This window comes from Solanum pennellii, chromosome 6 (genome assembly GCF_001406875.1).
Source record: "Solanum pennellii chromosome 6, SPENNV200".
In the NCBI taxonomy this organism is placed as follows: domain Eukaryota; kingdom Viridiplantae; phylum Streptophyta; class Magnoliopsida; order Solanales; family Solanaceae; genus Solanum; species Solanum pennellii.
This window is the reverse complement of record NC_028642.1, coordinates 50,111,713-50,129,166: the sequence shown is the minus strand read 5'-3', so window position 1 is coordinate 50,129,166 and position 17,454 is coordinate 50,111,713. Positions and strand designations below refer to the sequence as shown.

The 17,454-nt window shown below is 30.6% G+C and overlaps 2 protein-coding genes across 4 annotated transcripts; one reads left to right on the top strand and one right to left on the bottom strand.

The window, feature by feature from the left end:
* The first annotated feature begins 7,756 nt into the window (after positions 1 to 7,756).
* On the top strand, positions 7,757 to 9,441 carry LOC107022708 (RING-H2 finger protein ATL3-like). Its single transcript, XM_015223302.2, has one exon. The coding sequence runs from the start codon at positions 8,269 to 8,271 to the stop codon at positions 9,139 to 9,141; it is 873 nt and encodes a 290-aa protein (XP_015078788.1). The 5' UTR covers positions 7,757 to 8,268; the 3' UTR covers positions 9,142 to 9,441.
* A 485-nt stretch (positions 9,442 to 9,926) lies between these two features.
* Positions 9,927 to 16,672, bottom strand: LOC107021226 (ubiquitin-conjugating enzyme E2 34-like). 3 transcript variants are annotated; one of them, XM_027918056.1, is made up of 11 exons: positions 16,654 to 16,672; positions 15,689 to 15,812; positions 13,329 to 13,443; positions 12,823 to 12,877; positions 12,356 to 12,394; positions 12,100 to 12,163; positions 11,914 to 11,975; positions 11,780 to 11,819; positions 11,445 to 11,472; positions 10,617 to 10,708; positions 10,171 to 10,429 (listed from the first exon to the last, which is right to left on the bottom strand). In XM_027918056.1, exons 3-11 carry the CDS (start codon positions 13,383 to 13,385, stop codon positions 10,171 to 10,173), a joined length of 696 nt encoding a protein of 231 aa, XP_027773857.1. In that variant the 5' UTR covers positions 13,386 to 13,443; positions 15,689 to 15,812; positions 16,654 to 16,672. The 3 variants fall into 3 exon arrangements, with proteins under 3 accessions (XP_015077327.1, XP_027773857.1, XP_015077326.1); XM_015221841.2 differs by lacking the exon at positions 16,654 to 16,672 and having other exon boundaries at positions 9,927 to 10,429; positions 15,648 to 15,812; XM_015221840.2 differs by lacking the exon at positions 16,654 to 16,672 and having other exon boundaries at positions 15,689 to 15,862.
* Between the last annotated feature and the right edge of the window lie 782 nt (positions 16,673 to 17,454).

The following is a 17,454-nucleotide window of genomic DNA, read 5'->3' as shown; positions in this document are numbered from 1 at the left end:
AATATTCCACTAAAAATCAAACTTCACTAACAAATATATATTTACACACACTTTGATATTTACACATTTTATTATTTTCCATTTTTTTATTTCTATATTGTCTAATTTATCCATTTTTGATTTAATAACAATATATTCATATGTATAGTATATTGTATTTATTTTTAAATAACAACAATATATTCATTTTTCCAATAGTGTTGTCCATATGCTAATTGTCATACTTTACCTTGTTTAATATATTAATATATTAAGTTTTATAAATATTTGTATCATTGATATATATATATATATATATATATATATATATATATACCCTTGAAGTTTTATAAATATAGATACTAATTTGAATTTAAAGTATTCATATTCTAATGGTGCATAATTAATACATTTTCCTTATTTAGTTCATTTTAATTAAAATTGTATTAGTGTATAAATAGAAAAATAAAAAAAATATAAAGAAATACAGCTAGAAAAAGATAATAAATTTTAGTCCATTTTTATAAATAATATACTTATAGCTATTGAATTTTAATAACCCTATAAATATAGTCATTTTTATAAATTGCTCTTTTTATATCAAGTATCAACTAAAATAACAAATAACACGAAAATACGAATATTGAGATGAAATGTGATATGATTATGGGCTAAGGTAAACAATCGGGTAATTGCAATTAATAGTGAATAAATGTAAATTAGTAAATAAGCTAGACTTTAGTGGGGATAAACTCAATCTCTCTAGCAATTTATCCTAAATCAAAATGGTTTCTCTCGAACACCAATAAGCAGCAACTAAAAACATTCTTCGCTTTAGTCCATTCACTCTCTCGAGCTAAATGTGTGGAAAAGGGTTAAGGATTCATTCTCTCAAGCTGAATCCATGACGACCCAATACCCACAAACCATCAATTAAGTTATCTTGGTTTTAAAACCTCTCTCGAGAAAGCCAAAAACACGAAGGTAGAATTGCATTTGCAACTACAAGCCTTTAGATTAAACCACAATTATTGAATAAAATCACCTTAAAATAACATTTCCACTATCAAATTACAATACCCAACAGCTAAATTAACCCATAATCACACCACAAGAAATGGGATTTTAGCTAGACATAGTAAAAAACAAGAAATTGTTATCAAATTGTGTTTCCATCAACTGGGTAAGATTAATATTGTCTTTACAGAGGTCTAAGATGAAGAATCTTCGACACCTACTTTCAATTTTTTGAAATTAGAAATCTTCAAATCTTCAAAAATAAGGAAATATTGCCTCTAAACTCTCAAACTTTAAAACTGAATAATATTATTATTCATCAAAAACTAAGATTCAGAAAATGATGCGAAACTAAAAATTTAAACAAGTATTTATAATCGCCAAAGATTGTGTTGCGTAAGATCATTCGGCCCAGTTAGTCGGGATCGCTGATCCACTCGACGATCCACCCTTTGGTCAATTCCGACGCCTTTCTGCTTTGGCCTTTAACAACTTTAATTTCTGTAACTTTGGGCGATAAGGCACTGTATTGCGGAATCGTTCAGCGACTCGCCGACTGCTCCTTTTTATCGCTTACTTGATTTTCTCCTTCAAGGCTTGACACCCTCGAACATTACGCGAGTCCATGGCCGTTCGGCGACTCGCCCAATAGATAAGGCGATTCTTAGACTTTCTTTTCTTCGTTCTTTCAGTTGTCTTGTTCTTTTTTGCTCGCTAGTGTCCATGATTTGTTCCTCAGTCCAAATACCTGAAAATCTAGGATATCCATCAGCTATTTGGCATAAAATATGCATTTGAGGACCCTAAATCTATTAAAATAAAGCCCTAAATGAGTTCAAATTGTGTGATTATCAGTATTTCTATGTGGAGATCAGTTAGGACTAAAAAAGTAAAAATATATAATTACTCTTGTATATCATGGTAAATTATTAAATGAGGCTAATATACTAAGAATAAAATTTAAGTGTGCTAACACTTAACGGGTTAACGATTTACCCGATAAGGAAATTGAATAATCCATCCTTACACCAAAAAAGTTGTTAATCATAAAACTTTAATATGTTTCCTAACCGTTTATTCACTAAGCCAATTTTACAAATAATTTATTGATTATGATTCGATTTTAAACTCCAAAATTCATATGTAACTGAAATTTCGCCCATTTTCATATACACTTTCTCTTTTAGTTTTATCTGTTCACTTCATTTGCAATATTGTAACCAAAGATTGACATTAGTATTAATTAAACGTACATACTTGGTTCTTAATCAAGATTATAATTTTGATAAGAAAATGTTTTGGAAGTTAGCACTAGCTAACAAGATCAAGCATCAATAAACAAAGTGTTTGAAGTTTGATCTTATCAAATTATATCGAACTACAGATAAAAATATTTAATGTTTGATTTTTACAAGATCATACATCATTTAAATATATCCGAAATCAGACGTAATCAAGTTTTGTGTTTGATGTAAATTTTCATAACTTTCAATTTGCATATATCTAAAGCTATTCTCAAAATAGACCGCTTTATAGAAAAAGAATAATTTTGTGCACAGATTTTTGTTTACATTGCAAACTAAATGTGTACTGAATTTTGTGCCTAATTATGTTGGGCCGCAGAATTTTGTGTCTAATAGTCACATATATTGGACCTACTATTACAAGTGCATTTACTTCATTTAATTTGCACCAAGGACAAACCATTATATATTTCTTTTGTTACGTATTTTTTTGTCCCTAATTATTTAATTATTTTTAATTGATATATTTATTAAGAAAATAATAATTTAGATAATAAATTTATTATTTTATTTCTGTTAATTAGAAGTAGATGAATTAAAAATTAAAGATTTTTAAAAAGTTTTATTTTTTAAAAAGTAATTAATTGAGGATATAACAAGTAAAAAAATATTTTTTTTAATTTATCAAAATGAACAAGTAATTAGAGACAATAAAAAAAAATACACAAATAATTAGGGACAGATGGAATAGAAAGCAACACTTGTCTATTGGTATTCTGTGCTCAAGGCTATTTTGCAATTTTTTGACCATTTTTTTTCACTATATGAAAATCTAGCTTTGCTAACAATTGACTAAGTTTGAATCTTTTTATCGACTGTTATTAAGCACATAGAAGATCATTTGTTAAGACATAACTCAATAACTTTTGCTCTATCCTTATACTTTCTCCGTCCACATCTATTTGTCATGTTGCGTTTTTCAAAGTTAATTTAATTAATTTTTAAAGATTAATTAATTTGATATTTTAAACAAAAAAAATTTAGATATTCAAAAATTATATGAAAAGTACTATAAATTGCAATTTTTTGCATATCAATATGGTAAAAAATTGCATCTTAAAATGTTAGTCAAGGTTCTTATAATTTGACTCTAAATATAGATATTATGACAATTAAAATTGGACGAAGTAATTCATTTTTAAAATATAGTATATTTAAATAATTTACTCACAACTCAATAATCTATCTTTTCTAAACTTGATTAACAATATACTAGCTTCACTCTTGCCCATGAAAGAAAACATCAAACTTGATGTCTCTAATTCATACATATAGTAGGAGTTCTTTTCCATAATTTATTGAAGAAAAGGTAAAAGTCTATACTACATAAGAAGGAATTAAGCCTAACATAGATATAGAAAGACTCAAAAAGGGAAATGAGTGGGTTTGGTGTTAGGAGGGAAAAATTATTATAGTACTAAATAAACACCATCATGTTGTCCATAACTATACATTTGGTGGAAAACAAATCATATTAAAAAGCAATAATATAGGGATGGACAAGGATTTCTATTTGACTTTCTCTTCCATCCAAACATCATGCCACACATAACGTTGGATGTTAATTCGGCGCAAATCTGTAAGGAAAAATAACTTAAATACACAACTATAAGTTTTATATTCTCTAATTTTTCCTTCTTTTTTTAAATATTACATAATTCCCTTTTTTTTAATTTTAGTGTAAGTTTATAGATACATTACATTCTCTCTCCTATAATACACAATTACCCATTTTAATGCCTATTTTTTCTCCATTAAAACACTCAACCTTTTAAATCAGTTTTTGGATTTTGAATTTTCTCCATTTAAACACTCAACCTTTTAAATCAGTTTTTTGATTTTGAATTATTAATTTTAATTAATTTTAAATAAAAGACCCAATTTTGAAATTTTGAATTTCAAAATTCAAAAATTTTGAAATTTAAAAAATCAGGACAACTTCTCTTAACTTCTCCCGTTTTGTTCTTACTCCATCAAGTTTCAGTTCTTTTTTTTCCATAATCATCTTCCTTCTCTTAAAGATTACTTACTCCGCCATTGCAACTTCAACGTAAACCCACATGGTTAACAACTCCCAAAAATAAAAACCCTAAACCCCCAAGTTCAGTTACCGAAGAAACAAATTCCAATCAGAGGAAAGATTAAACGAACAACCAAAAAGCAGATGAATTTGGTAATCTTCTTGTTCTTGGAGGCAAGCAGATGAAAATGAACGGTCACCTTACAAAAGGTTCAAATGATATATATATATATATATATATATATATATGATATTCACTTTCATAAATCAGTAAGGTATTAGTTGTTTAGTTGATGTACTGATACATGTTTTGAAAATTGTTATAATGTATCATTCACTAAGTTTAATAAATGTGTCATCCACTGTACTTGATGATACATATAAAATTGTTTAGTCGATGTTTCTGATACATGTATTAGATATGTATCACAAGTTATAATGTTTTAGTTAATTCACTGATACATGTAGTAGACATGTATCGCATGTTTTTCATGTAGTATGAATTTCTGAAAACTGAAACCATGTATCAGTAAGTTATTAGTTGTTTTATTTAGTATTTATATTTCAATATCGTTATAATTTGCTGTTTTATTTTCAAATTGCAGCCACTAAAGTACAAGATTAAAAGGATACCAACACATGGTTTGCTGTCAATTTTAACAACAATTTCCTAAAGGACTTTGAAAAATATATAGGGGAGAATGTTATCCAAATGTTTAATGATCTGTTACCTTATACATAGGGGAGAATGTTATCCAATTACGTGCTGATTTTATGGTGATTAATGATCTGTTACCTTAAATTAAGCTGTTTTAGTAACAACATTAATTGTACCGTTTTTCCCCATTTTTTTCTCAACAGTTTAAACTTACCATGTATCATTTACCATGTATCATTAGAGTCTAAAGTATCACAGAACAACAAATTTAAGGGATTTTTTGTAAATACTAATTTTGTCGGGACAAAATGTAATTATTGAATTACACTATGGGATTCCTTAAATTTTTACAATTTGTAATATGATATTTACTAGCGGAATCAGAGCTTTCATTAAGAAGAGTAGTTAAAATATCAAGATATAAGTACCTTAGGAGAAATGAAATAAGCAATGGCATAGCTATATTGATTTAAGAATGGTCAATCAAATATCCTTTGTTGAAAAATTTCTAGGTATAAAACATAACTTTATACGTATAGAAATAATAACTTTTTTTAGATCCCGCAAAGACATGGCTGAGTGCTTCGGAGGTGAGTTTCCCATAAGGAAGACCTGAGATTGAATCTAGCCTCCATGTGCAACTCGACCATAAACTCATAACATGAGGCTTGTCTAGTCCGGTTTATATTTTCTCTAAGCTATTGTACGATGAGAATGTTACCACATAGTGTTGTGAATTTCCAAAAGAAAAAACCTACTTTTTTTTAGAGATATATACTAAAATTTTGAATATTTTTAAAAAATATATAATTTTACAACTAATTACACAAAATAACTAAATAAGTATATACATAAAAAAATTGATTTCTTTATATGGTGAAATTTGAACAAGCAAAGAAATGGGGAAAACATCTGATCGAAATATACTCGAACTTTGATCAAAATTGATGTAACAATACAGAACTTTAGAAATAACCTTTTACCCTTTCGCTATTTAATAATATATTTTAAAGGTACATATGTGTCCACGTGGACATCATAAATATTACATAATTATAAATAGTAACATATCCACGTGGACACATATATACCTTTAAAAATACACTATTAAATAATATAGGAGATAAAAAATTATTTGTAAAGTTTTTATCGTAACAATAATTTCGATTATTATTAAAATATTTTTGAGACACATTTTCTAAAGAAATGTCAATTGTCTCATGCTCCTCTCACTCTTTGAAAAAACTTTGGTGTGGGGCAATGGCTCTTTTAACAGAAATGTACTATGTTGTGAGTCAAGTCAAAATAAGAGTTGATTTAATTAAAAGAGGTGACAATAATTTGTAAATTAATTTTTGAAGTAGGCTAAAATAGTACATTTGCTTCACTCTTTGGTCAACAACATGTTAAAACTGATTTCTGACATATTTGAACAAGGAATTTATGAGTTTCATGTTACTAGAATTTCTTTTCAATAATAGTCATTAGTCAATATTTCTACTTAAAATTGAAAAATAAGTACACATTGTAAAACAAGTTTAACTAACATTTTTCAGATAAATAATTATTTGATGAAAAAGAATGGAGTATTTGACTTTTAAAAATATAAAGTATAAACGTGCTTTTTAATTTAATTTTAGTTGATATTTGATTCTTCTACTTATATTTGTATAAAGTTAATCAATTAGATATACGCTTCTTACATGACTTATTATGAATCAGTTCGAAACTATCTCAAATAAACTGTCATAAAATATCTTTATTTTAACACAAACTAAAATTTTCTCTAATTGAATTTATGAATGGCCATATAAAATCAATTCATCAAGAAATATTTTAATATCAAATTTTATAGGGAAATTATTTTCATGATCCAGCAACCAAACGACCCCACAAGGCTCCCAAATTTCATTTGCAACAGAAGTGGAAAGAGAATCTCGTCACAATTTTTGGTTTTGTTGATGGTTGTCGAAAGTCGTCAAACATTTAAATCTAACTATAACTATTAACTGTTAATAGTAAAAGATAAATAAAATTCCTCAATTTTTAATTAAAAGCCTCAAGTCAAATAGTATTGATTTATTTATTTTGGTTAGCGATCATTTTTTCCTCAATTCAGTTCAAATTTCAAAACAAATACAGGAGCAAGAAAATAAAAATAAAAAGGTTCAAAATTATGGTCAAAGTTAGGAATGGACATGATACAGTACATGTTGAATTACCATATTCAATCGAACTTTGACACCGCAATTCGATACTATGTAATTGGTATGTATTTTAATTTTTTAATATATGATGTGATATTCAATATTTATAAAGAAAATACTGAAATATTGAAAATTCTATTTGTATTTACGTATAAAATTGATTGTATACAGGAATATTGATGGTAATTGATTAACAAAAAGAAATTGATTTTCCTTTTTAAATTTTTTTTTAATATAAAATGTTAGTATGATACTCCCTCCATCCTGTATTGTTTGTCATGGTTTCTATTTTTGGAGTCAAACTACAAAAATTTTAACTATCATTTTAAGATGTATTTTTTCATCATATTAATATGCAAAAAATTGTGATTTATAGTACATTCATATAGTTTTAGAATATCTAATTTTTTTATTTAAAATATCGAATTAATGTGATTTGATTTATTTTTAAAAATTAATCAAATTGACTTTCGATAAGGGCATTTACGCAGAGAGCTTAACATGCCCACTCCCGTCTGGACCATGGTGTTATAAGGTAGTATTTATTTGATGTTTGAAATGTTATTCGTCGTTTAGACGCCTTAGCAGCCATGGTGAGTCTCTTTTTTCCCTCTTATTTGACTCTAATCTTCCATTAAAATATACCTTCAACTGTCATTTGCTTCTACTCTTTTCTTCTTCTTCTACACTTTTTCCCCCTTTCTTAATTAGACCAATTTTTTGTCTTCTTCATATCTCAACTCTATACATATATACCACTATCTTAACATATTTCCATCTTCATCTTTTCTCTTTCTAATTTTTTTTTTAAAATTTCTGGATCTTAAAGCTCTTACACTTGGGTCTTTTGATCGAATGCGTTGAGAAGATTTTACTTTCTGTGTTGTATCCTATTTGAATCTCAAATTTTGAACAATTTTCAGAGTTTGCAGATCGAATAACACAAAAAAGAAGAATATTAATAGCTCATTTGTTAATTAATAGCTCATTTGTTAGAGTGTCGATTATCCTTGAGTATTTGGTAAATCCAGGATTGGATTCAACTTTCTGGATTAGCTCAAAAATAAATTAGTTTTTCTAAAAATGGCGGATGTTTTGCAGAACAATGGTAAACTGGATGATCCAAGTATGATTGAGCTCACAGGGAAAATACTAGTGGTAGCAGTCATAGTTCTCTTTCTTGTATTGATGTTAGTCTTCTTTCTCCACCTTTACTCAAAATGGTTCTGGAATCAACGCCGGCAAGCGGACAACCACCGCAATGCTGCCACACGGCAGCGGCGGCGCCGGCGCCGTTTCGACTTTTCTCCAGGTCATGAAGTTCATGTTACATCTGTTCTCAACAGGGGGCTTGACCCTGTTCTTCTTAAAACAATTCCTGTAGTTTTATTCGATCCAGAAGAATTCAAAGATGGATTGGAATGTGCTGTTTGTCTTTGCGATGTCTCTGAAGGTGAAATGGCAAGACTTTTGCCTAAATGCAATCATGGATTTCATGTAGATTGCATTGATATGTGGCTTCAATCTCATTCTACTTGCCCTCTTTGTCGAAACCCAGTCATGTTACAAGAAGCAACAGTGGAAACCATACTTAGAACACCAATAGAAGAAGAGGTGATAAATTTCCCAACAAATGTGTTGTTTTGGGGAAATGAGAATCAAGTGAGCACAATGGGTTCTAATAATTTGGAGGAAGATTTGCAGGATCCTAATTCTCCTCCACCACCAGTAGCAGCACCATCATCGTCATCCTCGTTAGATTCTACGAGTGATAGACCGTGTGTTTCATTGATAATAGATATTCCAAGGCAGATTAACGAAGTAGTAGAAGAGGAAGAAGATAAATCTCCAATGCCCACAAGACTGAGGTCTTTGAAAAGGCTCTTGAGTAGAGATAATAGGGTTAATCCTTCAAGTCCAAGAATTAATGTAGATATAGAACAACGAGGCAGATGAGGTGAAACTGTTTTTTTATTTTTGATGTAAATTTCAAATGAGTGAGAGATCTTTGATGTTTGAAAAAAAAATGGAAATCTCTGAAAATGTTGCCGCACCCATGTCGAATTCTTCAAAAATGCACTATTTTAGAAAGATCGACACCCAATGACATTTTTGAAGAGTTGTAGAACTCTCATTCGTTTATTATTCTTGATGCAGATGTGAAGTTTGACACTTTCATCTTCTTATAGTCAGTAAATATATGATTTATTTATGTATAAACAACAATGCAGTGGGCTTCTCTATTTGAGAATGAAACAATTTCTCTCTCTTACATAACAGTATTTCAGTTATTTTGTTGAAAAATATCAATGCATCTTTTGTTGCAGAAAGAAATAATTAAACCAAGAGTGATCAAGCTAAAATTATACAGTAGATATTAAGAAGGCTATATTGACCAAAGTCTAAACAAATTTCATTTAGGTACTTGAAATCTTACTCGTTTCAATTCAGCATCTGAACACATTTTTATCACACTTTCGGTTCAAATTATGGACTTGTTTTCTTGCGCCTGTTCTCTTATGCTAATTACTTAGATAAGTTAACACTTACAATATTTCACCTTAACCTCAGACATATTCCAATTGAAGATGATGTGAATAATTAAAAGAGATGACATACTTAAGTGATTAACTTATTCACATAATGGACATTTTAGATAACACACAAAACATATTACCAAAATTTAATCATGAAATATCTAATAAAAATATTTTATCACGTGCTCAATTAAAACAAGTCAGTAATTGAAATGTCTAAATAAAATATGCAGAGGGGTTGTCCAGTGAATGTAATGTGCTAACCAATGTGAAATTGAATTTTCTTTTCTAAACTTGCATTAACCAAATGTTGGCAAACCTAGAGATATATGACAAACCTAGAACATTTTGCACTTACAGGTAATCACACAGAGAAGTATTACACAACCATAGAATTCGGATACTTTGTTCTAGAGAATAGCAAGTTCCCTGCTAATGAAACTCACCATCAAAGCTGAAGTAGCGGCAGAGCCATTACAACACCAAATATTGATACTAGCAACAGCAACAACCAAGTTGGCAAAGATTTCCTCTGTTGGTTCTCCATGTCCTTATGGGGCTCTACGCTATTCAAACCATCCAACAAGGGTGAGGAAATTTCCGCTTGAGTTGGCATGGATGACACCTGCTCCTGGTCTGGATGCACCAGGAGCTGTTGCTCTTCATACTTCTCCACATACTCTGGAAACAATTTTCTAAAGGTAGGGCTGAGATGCAAAATTAGTGAGTTAAAAAGGTATCAAATAGAAGGAGCTATTCAAACAATTGACATTATTGTGAAAATAGTAGATCACTTATCATGTAACAGATTTTGTACTGCATGAACTATACAGCTTAAGGCAATTATCTGAAACAAATACAAGGTATGCAGCGTTGAACTCGTAGTTGACTCACTTCTTACAATTGAAAGCAAGAGAAGCCTTAGCAAGCTTCTGTTTCTCAGCAACTGTTGTTGTTACACTGCCTGTGGTAGGGCTGGTGTCCATCTGCAGGATGGGAGACATAAAAGTTGCCACTAATGCAAATGAATGTTTTTTTGATAACCAAAATCAGAAATTAACTAATGTTGTTGCCTAGGACTAATGCAAATAAATGTTTGGGAAGCAAAAAAAGATTTTGAGCTATAGGATGTACAGAAAGGAATATTTCGTGGATTTAGTCGTCTATGGTTTTCAAGATATCTACGATAAGCATTGTGGATAATGCAGGCCTAATATGGACCAATTACTCAGCATACTAAAATATAGGGGTTCCATATCATGAAAAGCCAGATTTGAAATGATCCATGTTGCGGAACCAAGACAACCTATCTTACTAACAATAAGAAAGGGTTAGTGTCAAGAAGCAGTAACCATTTCGAAAGATTAGAAAAGAGAAAGGCGTCCTAAAAGACGGGGTGGGTAACTGGGAGGATTACTGCAGTTTTCTAAGCAGGCAAAGGGAAATATAGGAAGAATTCAAGGCAGCTCCCACCTCTCCTTTGCACCATTCGAAGGTGGCTTTACGTTATGTTCAACAGGTCAGTGGGATGAGATAGGATTTAATTTCAGCCTATAGCTGGTGGAGTTCAAAACAAGGACCATATTTTGTTTAGTGCTGCTTGATGTGTAAAGACAGAAGAACCTAACTGTCATACACATAAAAGAAATGAGCATTAACTAAAAATAAAGAGCGCAATTCAGAAAAATAAATCAGTAATGAAAATGAAATCAGGTCCTTTACCATAAAAGAGAGCAGTCCAGTGAGTATGCTGCAGGTAAGTGGAGGAAGATCAATCCAAATGAAGAAATATGACTAAGAAGACAACATAGTAAAACTAAATATTCAACTTATTTCGGAAAAATAAAAAATACAGGTTTTTGCTACTTTGTTCTGAAAAGTAATCAGAAAAATACTTCAGCTCACAATTTTGTTATACAAAAAGGGGAAATAAGTTTTGTGGGCAAAATAATGATTTTCAGACAAATTTGACTGAAAAAAAGGAGAGCTGTGGGATGGCGAGACAAATAAAGTCATCATATGTTTTACTCTTTGATAAGTATATTGTAAGTTATTACCTTGACACAGACCACATAGGGTTCCAGCTCTCTGGATGAACTGTGAAGCAATATGGCAAAACTAAGGTCAGGAACACCAAATCCATTCAAAACAACAAACAATAGTAACTATAATTCACTCTATTAACACTTACAATCACTCATAGATAAACAAATTTTCTTTTGTGTCATAAACCTTCCATTGGGAGTAACCATGCTACAGACAAAGCAAACATAGTTGATGTGATTCCAAATAACAAAAAGAAAAACCTTACTGAGACACATTGCTCAAAGAGTAGAAACAAGTCTGGGATAATCAAACTGGTCTGAATATAGATTACCTGATTCCAGGAGGTTTAAATGGATATTCTGGAGGAAACTTGATCTTACCATAATATAATCCACCTTATTATTGAAGTTGGCAGCATTTCACAAGCAACAACCAGAAGAGAAAGACTAACTCAGAAAAACGACTACAGTATTCAAAGGTGATAAAAAGAGTGTCAAATGATAAGGTTTGGGAAGAAGGTGCATCACATTACAGTATTAGTGCATTGTCAAAAATAAATATCAAAGTTAGTTAGGGAAAGTAGAAACCTGCAAAGGGTGTTCCTTCACTCCCCTCCAAAACGTAATCTGGACATGAGATTTAGGTAAAACTGGGAAGATTAGGAAAAGCAAAGCAAACAGCTAATGAGTCATCCGACAAAAAGAAGCTAAAACTATAGCACATTGCCAAGTAAGCCGAGAAAAATATATGCACTAGAAGAAGAGCATCAGATGATACATAACAATTTCATTCCCTTATCGGCAGTTTTCATTTAGGTGATTTGTGTCAATTTAGTTCCTTACTAGACTGCCTTACAATAGAGTGTATTTAGATGCATGGGGCACAAACAAGTGAAAACAAAAATTCATGCAAAGGAAGTATCAACAGGAAAGGAATAAGACCATCTGCTTATTTGGTAGAAAGAAAAGGAACTAGACAAAGTTCATGATAACCAATATGTTCAATTACTTATATTGACAAATACAGGTTGAGAGAACAAGCAGCAGAGACTTACGCCACTCAAGAATATCATTTGGAGAAGGGCGGGCCACAACATGGGAGACAGGTTCCTGCAATATCACAGTCTTCATCACTTACTGAGGACTCAGATCAGAGTATAAATGTCCAAACACACACCAGGAAGAAGAGTATAATTAACACGGCACAGTACATGTTGTCCAATACCAATAAGTCCACCAAACAAAACTTTAGGTTCAAGTTGTATAGAAAATAATAATAGAAGCGCCATGCTATCACCTCTGGCAATCAGGAAGAGAAAAGCAAAGAACTTCAACTAAAATAACAAATGTTAAGCTACAATAAATTACAAGTGGTAATGTCACGAGGGGCAAGAAGATGAAAGTCACAACTTGAGTTCATAACAAGTAAGATCCAATGTGATTAACCTGCACTTTAAGTAGGACTTATGACATATTCATTTTCATGGGAAGTAAAGGAAGCTGCCTTGTAATACAGTAAATTTATGTATAATATATTAACTGAAGGAACAAAGATACATACTTTACAAAGTGCTCTATATTCCTTTTGGAGTCGCTTTACACATGCCTTTTCTGCCATGTCTAAGCTTCAAAATGCAAGGAAACTACAGGATGATACTTGGAGTTTCACTTATTCTCTACAAGTAAACGTATGTGATTGTGAATAAAAAAACAAAAAATTTGAAGGGGAAAAGATTAAGACTGACGTGGATATATGATACTTAAAAACATGGCCAACGAAAAATCAAGTCAATATCAATCAGTGCAGAAAAATAAAGAAAAAGAGGCTAAAGTATATACTCTTATCCTCCAGCTAAGAATGGTCATCAATTCCAAAAGAATTAACACTTGGAAAATGGTGAAGCCAGGAACTGAAGGGGGGAAGGAACTAATATACAGAAGGATTAATATGAATTTTCAGAAGTTAGAGGGGACATCAGTAGATTTCTAAGGCACCTCCAAACTTCCCAAAATCTCAAAGGACAAAAGGCTGTAATCTCAAATTTTGGTGACGGACACTGCTCATCCTTTCCCCAATAAAATTCACCAGGTACATCATCCGCAGCAAACCTTTTTTCTTTTCTTTACGAGAGATAGAGTCTGTCTACAACAGAATAGAATTTTGTTTTTGATTTGTCGGAAAAGAAATTAGCTATCTGTAAAGAGGTCTGTCTATGCTCTTAAAAACAGGGATCGACGCCTTTCAATTCCCTTCTCTGTAGCAATCAAAGGAAAAATGTCTAGACATACTTGAATAGAAGTATAACAATAATAAACCAGCTATTCGAGCATCATAGTGTATGAAGTGTGTCTCAAAACAATCATATTAGAGGATAAACAAGTGAACATAGAATCATTAGCGAGCTATAAAATACAATTGGAGCTATTCTACAGCTTCACTGAAGCAGTTGATGGCCATCTTTTCTACACAGAAATCTATTGCATATGAAAAGTAGAAAGCCAAGAAATGCATGATATGTTATCACACATGACATTTTAGTGAACCAAAGTCTTTCAAACTATCCGAGAACCAATTCTTTAATTATTCACAATATTTTGTAGTGGAAACAATCAAATATAGTCGTGTTCTATTTGATATAGTTCAATATACCCTTCCTTGTGAGTACCATTCAATTATGACTGACCCTGCCCTTATATTTTGACACTAACACCTTGTTTGGAAGGTTGTTACTCATTAAATTGTTAGTTTAAATACAATATTATTATGATTGTTGCTTAAATTTTATTGTAAAGTATCATTTAAATCCATCGTTAGGTAACGACAAAAAGTCTCATTTTGTGTAATGACCGATTTGATGTAATCGCGTGGTTACCTTAATATCTTCTTCTCATTTTATCTTTACTTATTATTTAATAATTTTATTATATTCTTTACACTACCGTTTCGTAGTAGCTCTACCCATACTATACTTTTCTTGTAGATATGTCATTCAAATTATTGACATGTGATATTATGTAATGATGGAGAATGATACAGTATATCCAAACATTGTATTCATTAAATCATACATGATACAATACATTATGAAACAGTACGGAGTAACCATCCAAATAAAGAATAAATGGTTGTTAAGTACAGTTTTGTAATGTATAGTTTGGATAGATTGTATTCTCCGTCACATATCAACGATTCAAATGATATATCTACAAGAAAAGTAGAATACGGAGTACAACTACTATAAAAAGGTACATAAAGAATAAAATAGGATTATTAAATAACCAATAAAGACATAATGAGAAAAAACAATATTATAAGATAATGATGCGAAAACACCAAATCATTCATTACACAAAATAAGACTTTTTGTCACTACCTAATGATGTATTTGAACATACACTACAATAAAATGTAATTAACAATCAAAACAAATATAATACTTAAACTCACAATACAATATATCCGTTAACAACTATTTGTAGTTTACCCTTAATTAATTTAGACTGAGGGACACTATGCTTAGCTCATAAGCAAATAACTTATCCCTAAGTTTCAAGCTACAAACTCATACCCGACCCAACAATTCAACAACAATAATATACCTAAATCCCATGAATGGAGTCTCACAAGGGTAGAGTGTAAAAAAGAAACTCATACCCGACCCGAAACCAGTTATTTCACTTGTTCTCTTTTCCTTCCAACCTCCATCAATGGAACCCTCTTCTTTCTCTCTCTCTACATTCTCCTTTCTCTCATCAATCACATATCAATGACAGAAAAAGGATCCACAGCCACTTCTATAGGACTATCAGTTCAATCAAAAGCAAAATTCATAGAAAAATTCATCGCAAAATTCAACAAATTAGATTGCAGATAACTCACAGTTATAGAGTCGAAGGGAAGTGTAGGAACAAATAGTTTACCGTACTGAAAAGGGGAATTGAAATTGAAAATCGCAAATTCCCATGTGGAGCTTTGACCCTTTATTGAAACTTTTCTGACTCTTTTTCTGCAGCCCGCATCAGTACTATCCGATTTTTCCTATTTCTGAAAAACAAAAAATAAGGTGCTTATTCGTGTTTTGCCATTTATTTGGGGCCGTTGCCATATGGTTGAAATTTTGTTTACCCATGATGCTTTCACGGCTCTGACTCATAAGAGCCCACACGTAAGGTTTCGATTAGTCACTAGGTTCTATTTTCACTATGATAAATTCCTCGATTAGTCACTAGGTTCTATTTATTTTTACTTATCAATATTTGATATGTTTTCTTAAATGTGAAAGTGTAAAAACTATGAAAACTTTTCCATCTTTTACTTGTTTGGTCCGATAAAATTAAACAGTGAACACCCAGCAACAAGGAGTTGCTTAGTGTAGTGATCGTTTGGGGGTGTTGTACATTGCATTTGTATTCCCACTATGATAAATTCCTGAATTTGTCATACTTATCAATATTTAATATTTCTTCTAAAACGTGAAAGTGAAAAAACTATAATAAATTTTCTATCTTTTATTTGTTTGCTTCGATAATATTATCCTTCAACTTTGTTATTTGAAGCTAATATGCCCCTCGTTATAAAAATCGCTCATATATGCCCTACCATTACAAAGTTGACACACATTTCAAGTTTGTTTTTTATATGATTCCTTATTTGTTAGTTATAATGTTTTTTTTTTTAGTAAATTCCTAATGTCACACATAACGCATAGATGTTTCAACACATCGATAAAAAAAATTGATTAAAAAAATCATGATTGGACATGTATCTAACTTTTAAATAATATTATAAAAAAATAAAGTAGAACAAGATTCATAATAGAAAAAATGGATAGTATATAAATTTTAAATCGATAATTTTTATAAAATTGATAGAGGGTAAGATTTACCGATTTAATGTTGATGGTTACTCCCCATATGAAACATGTTGTCCGAACGAAGAGAAATTGCAAATCTCAAGTTCTAAGAGAGTTGGTTTCGGCTAATGAAATGAACCGAGGAGAAAAAATATGAAAGAAACTAAAACTAGGATTTCAATATATAGACCTCCAACTTTTTTCATATGAAAAATAATTTAATATATAACCAAATATTTTTTATGATTATAGATTATATTATATTATTTATACATATGACACATTTTTATTGACCGTTGACTTTGATAGGCATATTATGTCATTGACCGTTGACTCTTAATGTTACTTTACAAATTACGTCATTTGACACGTAGCACTAAACTAAACTTCTAGGGATAATTTCAAATTGAAACTATTGACACTGGATGGCCCAAAAAGCTTATAGGAAAAAATTGTATATAATAATTAATTATTGATTTAAATTAAATATTATAATTATAGTTCGATTTAATTGTAACCTGTAGCAAACTGTTGTCATTCTCCTCTCTCCTAAGTTTTATCGCTCGTCAGCCTCTTTCTCACCTCTCTCATTTTTATACAAACACAAATGTATAAAATATATTTGTATTTGTATAAAGCGAAAGAAAATTGTATATTTACATATATTTTCATTCATTTCTCCCACATCTCGCTCGCCACTCTCACTCGTCTCTCTCACTTTATACAAACACAAATGTATACATTACATTTGTATAAAGACAGAGAAAATTGTATATACAACTACAAATACATATATTATCGTCTTATACACTTACGGTTATACAAATACAAATC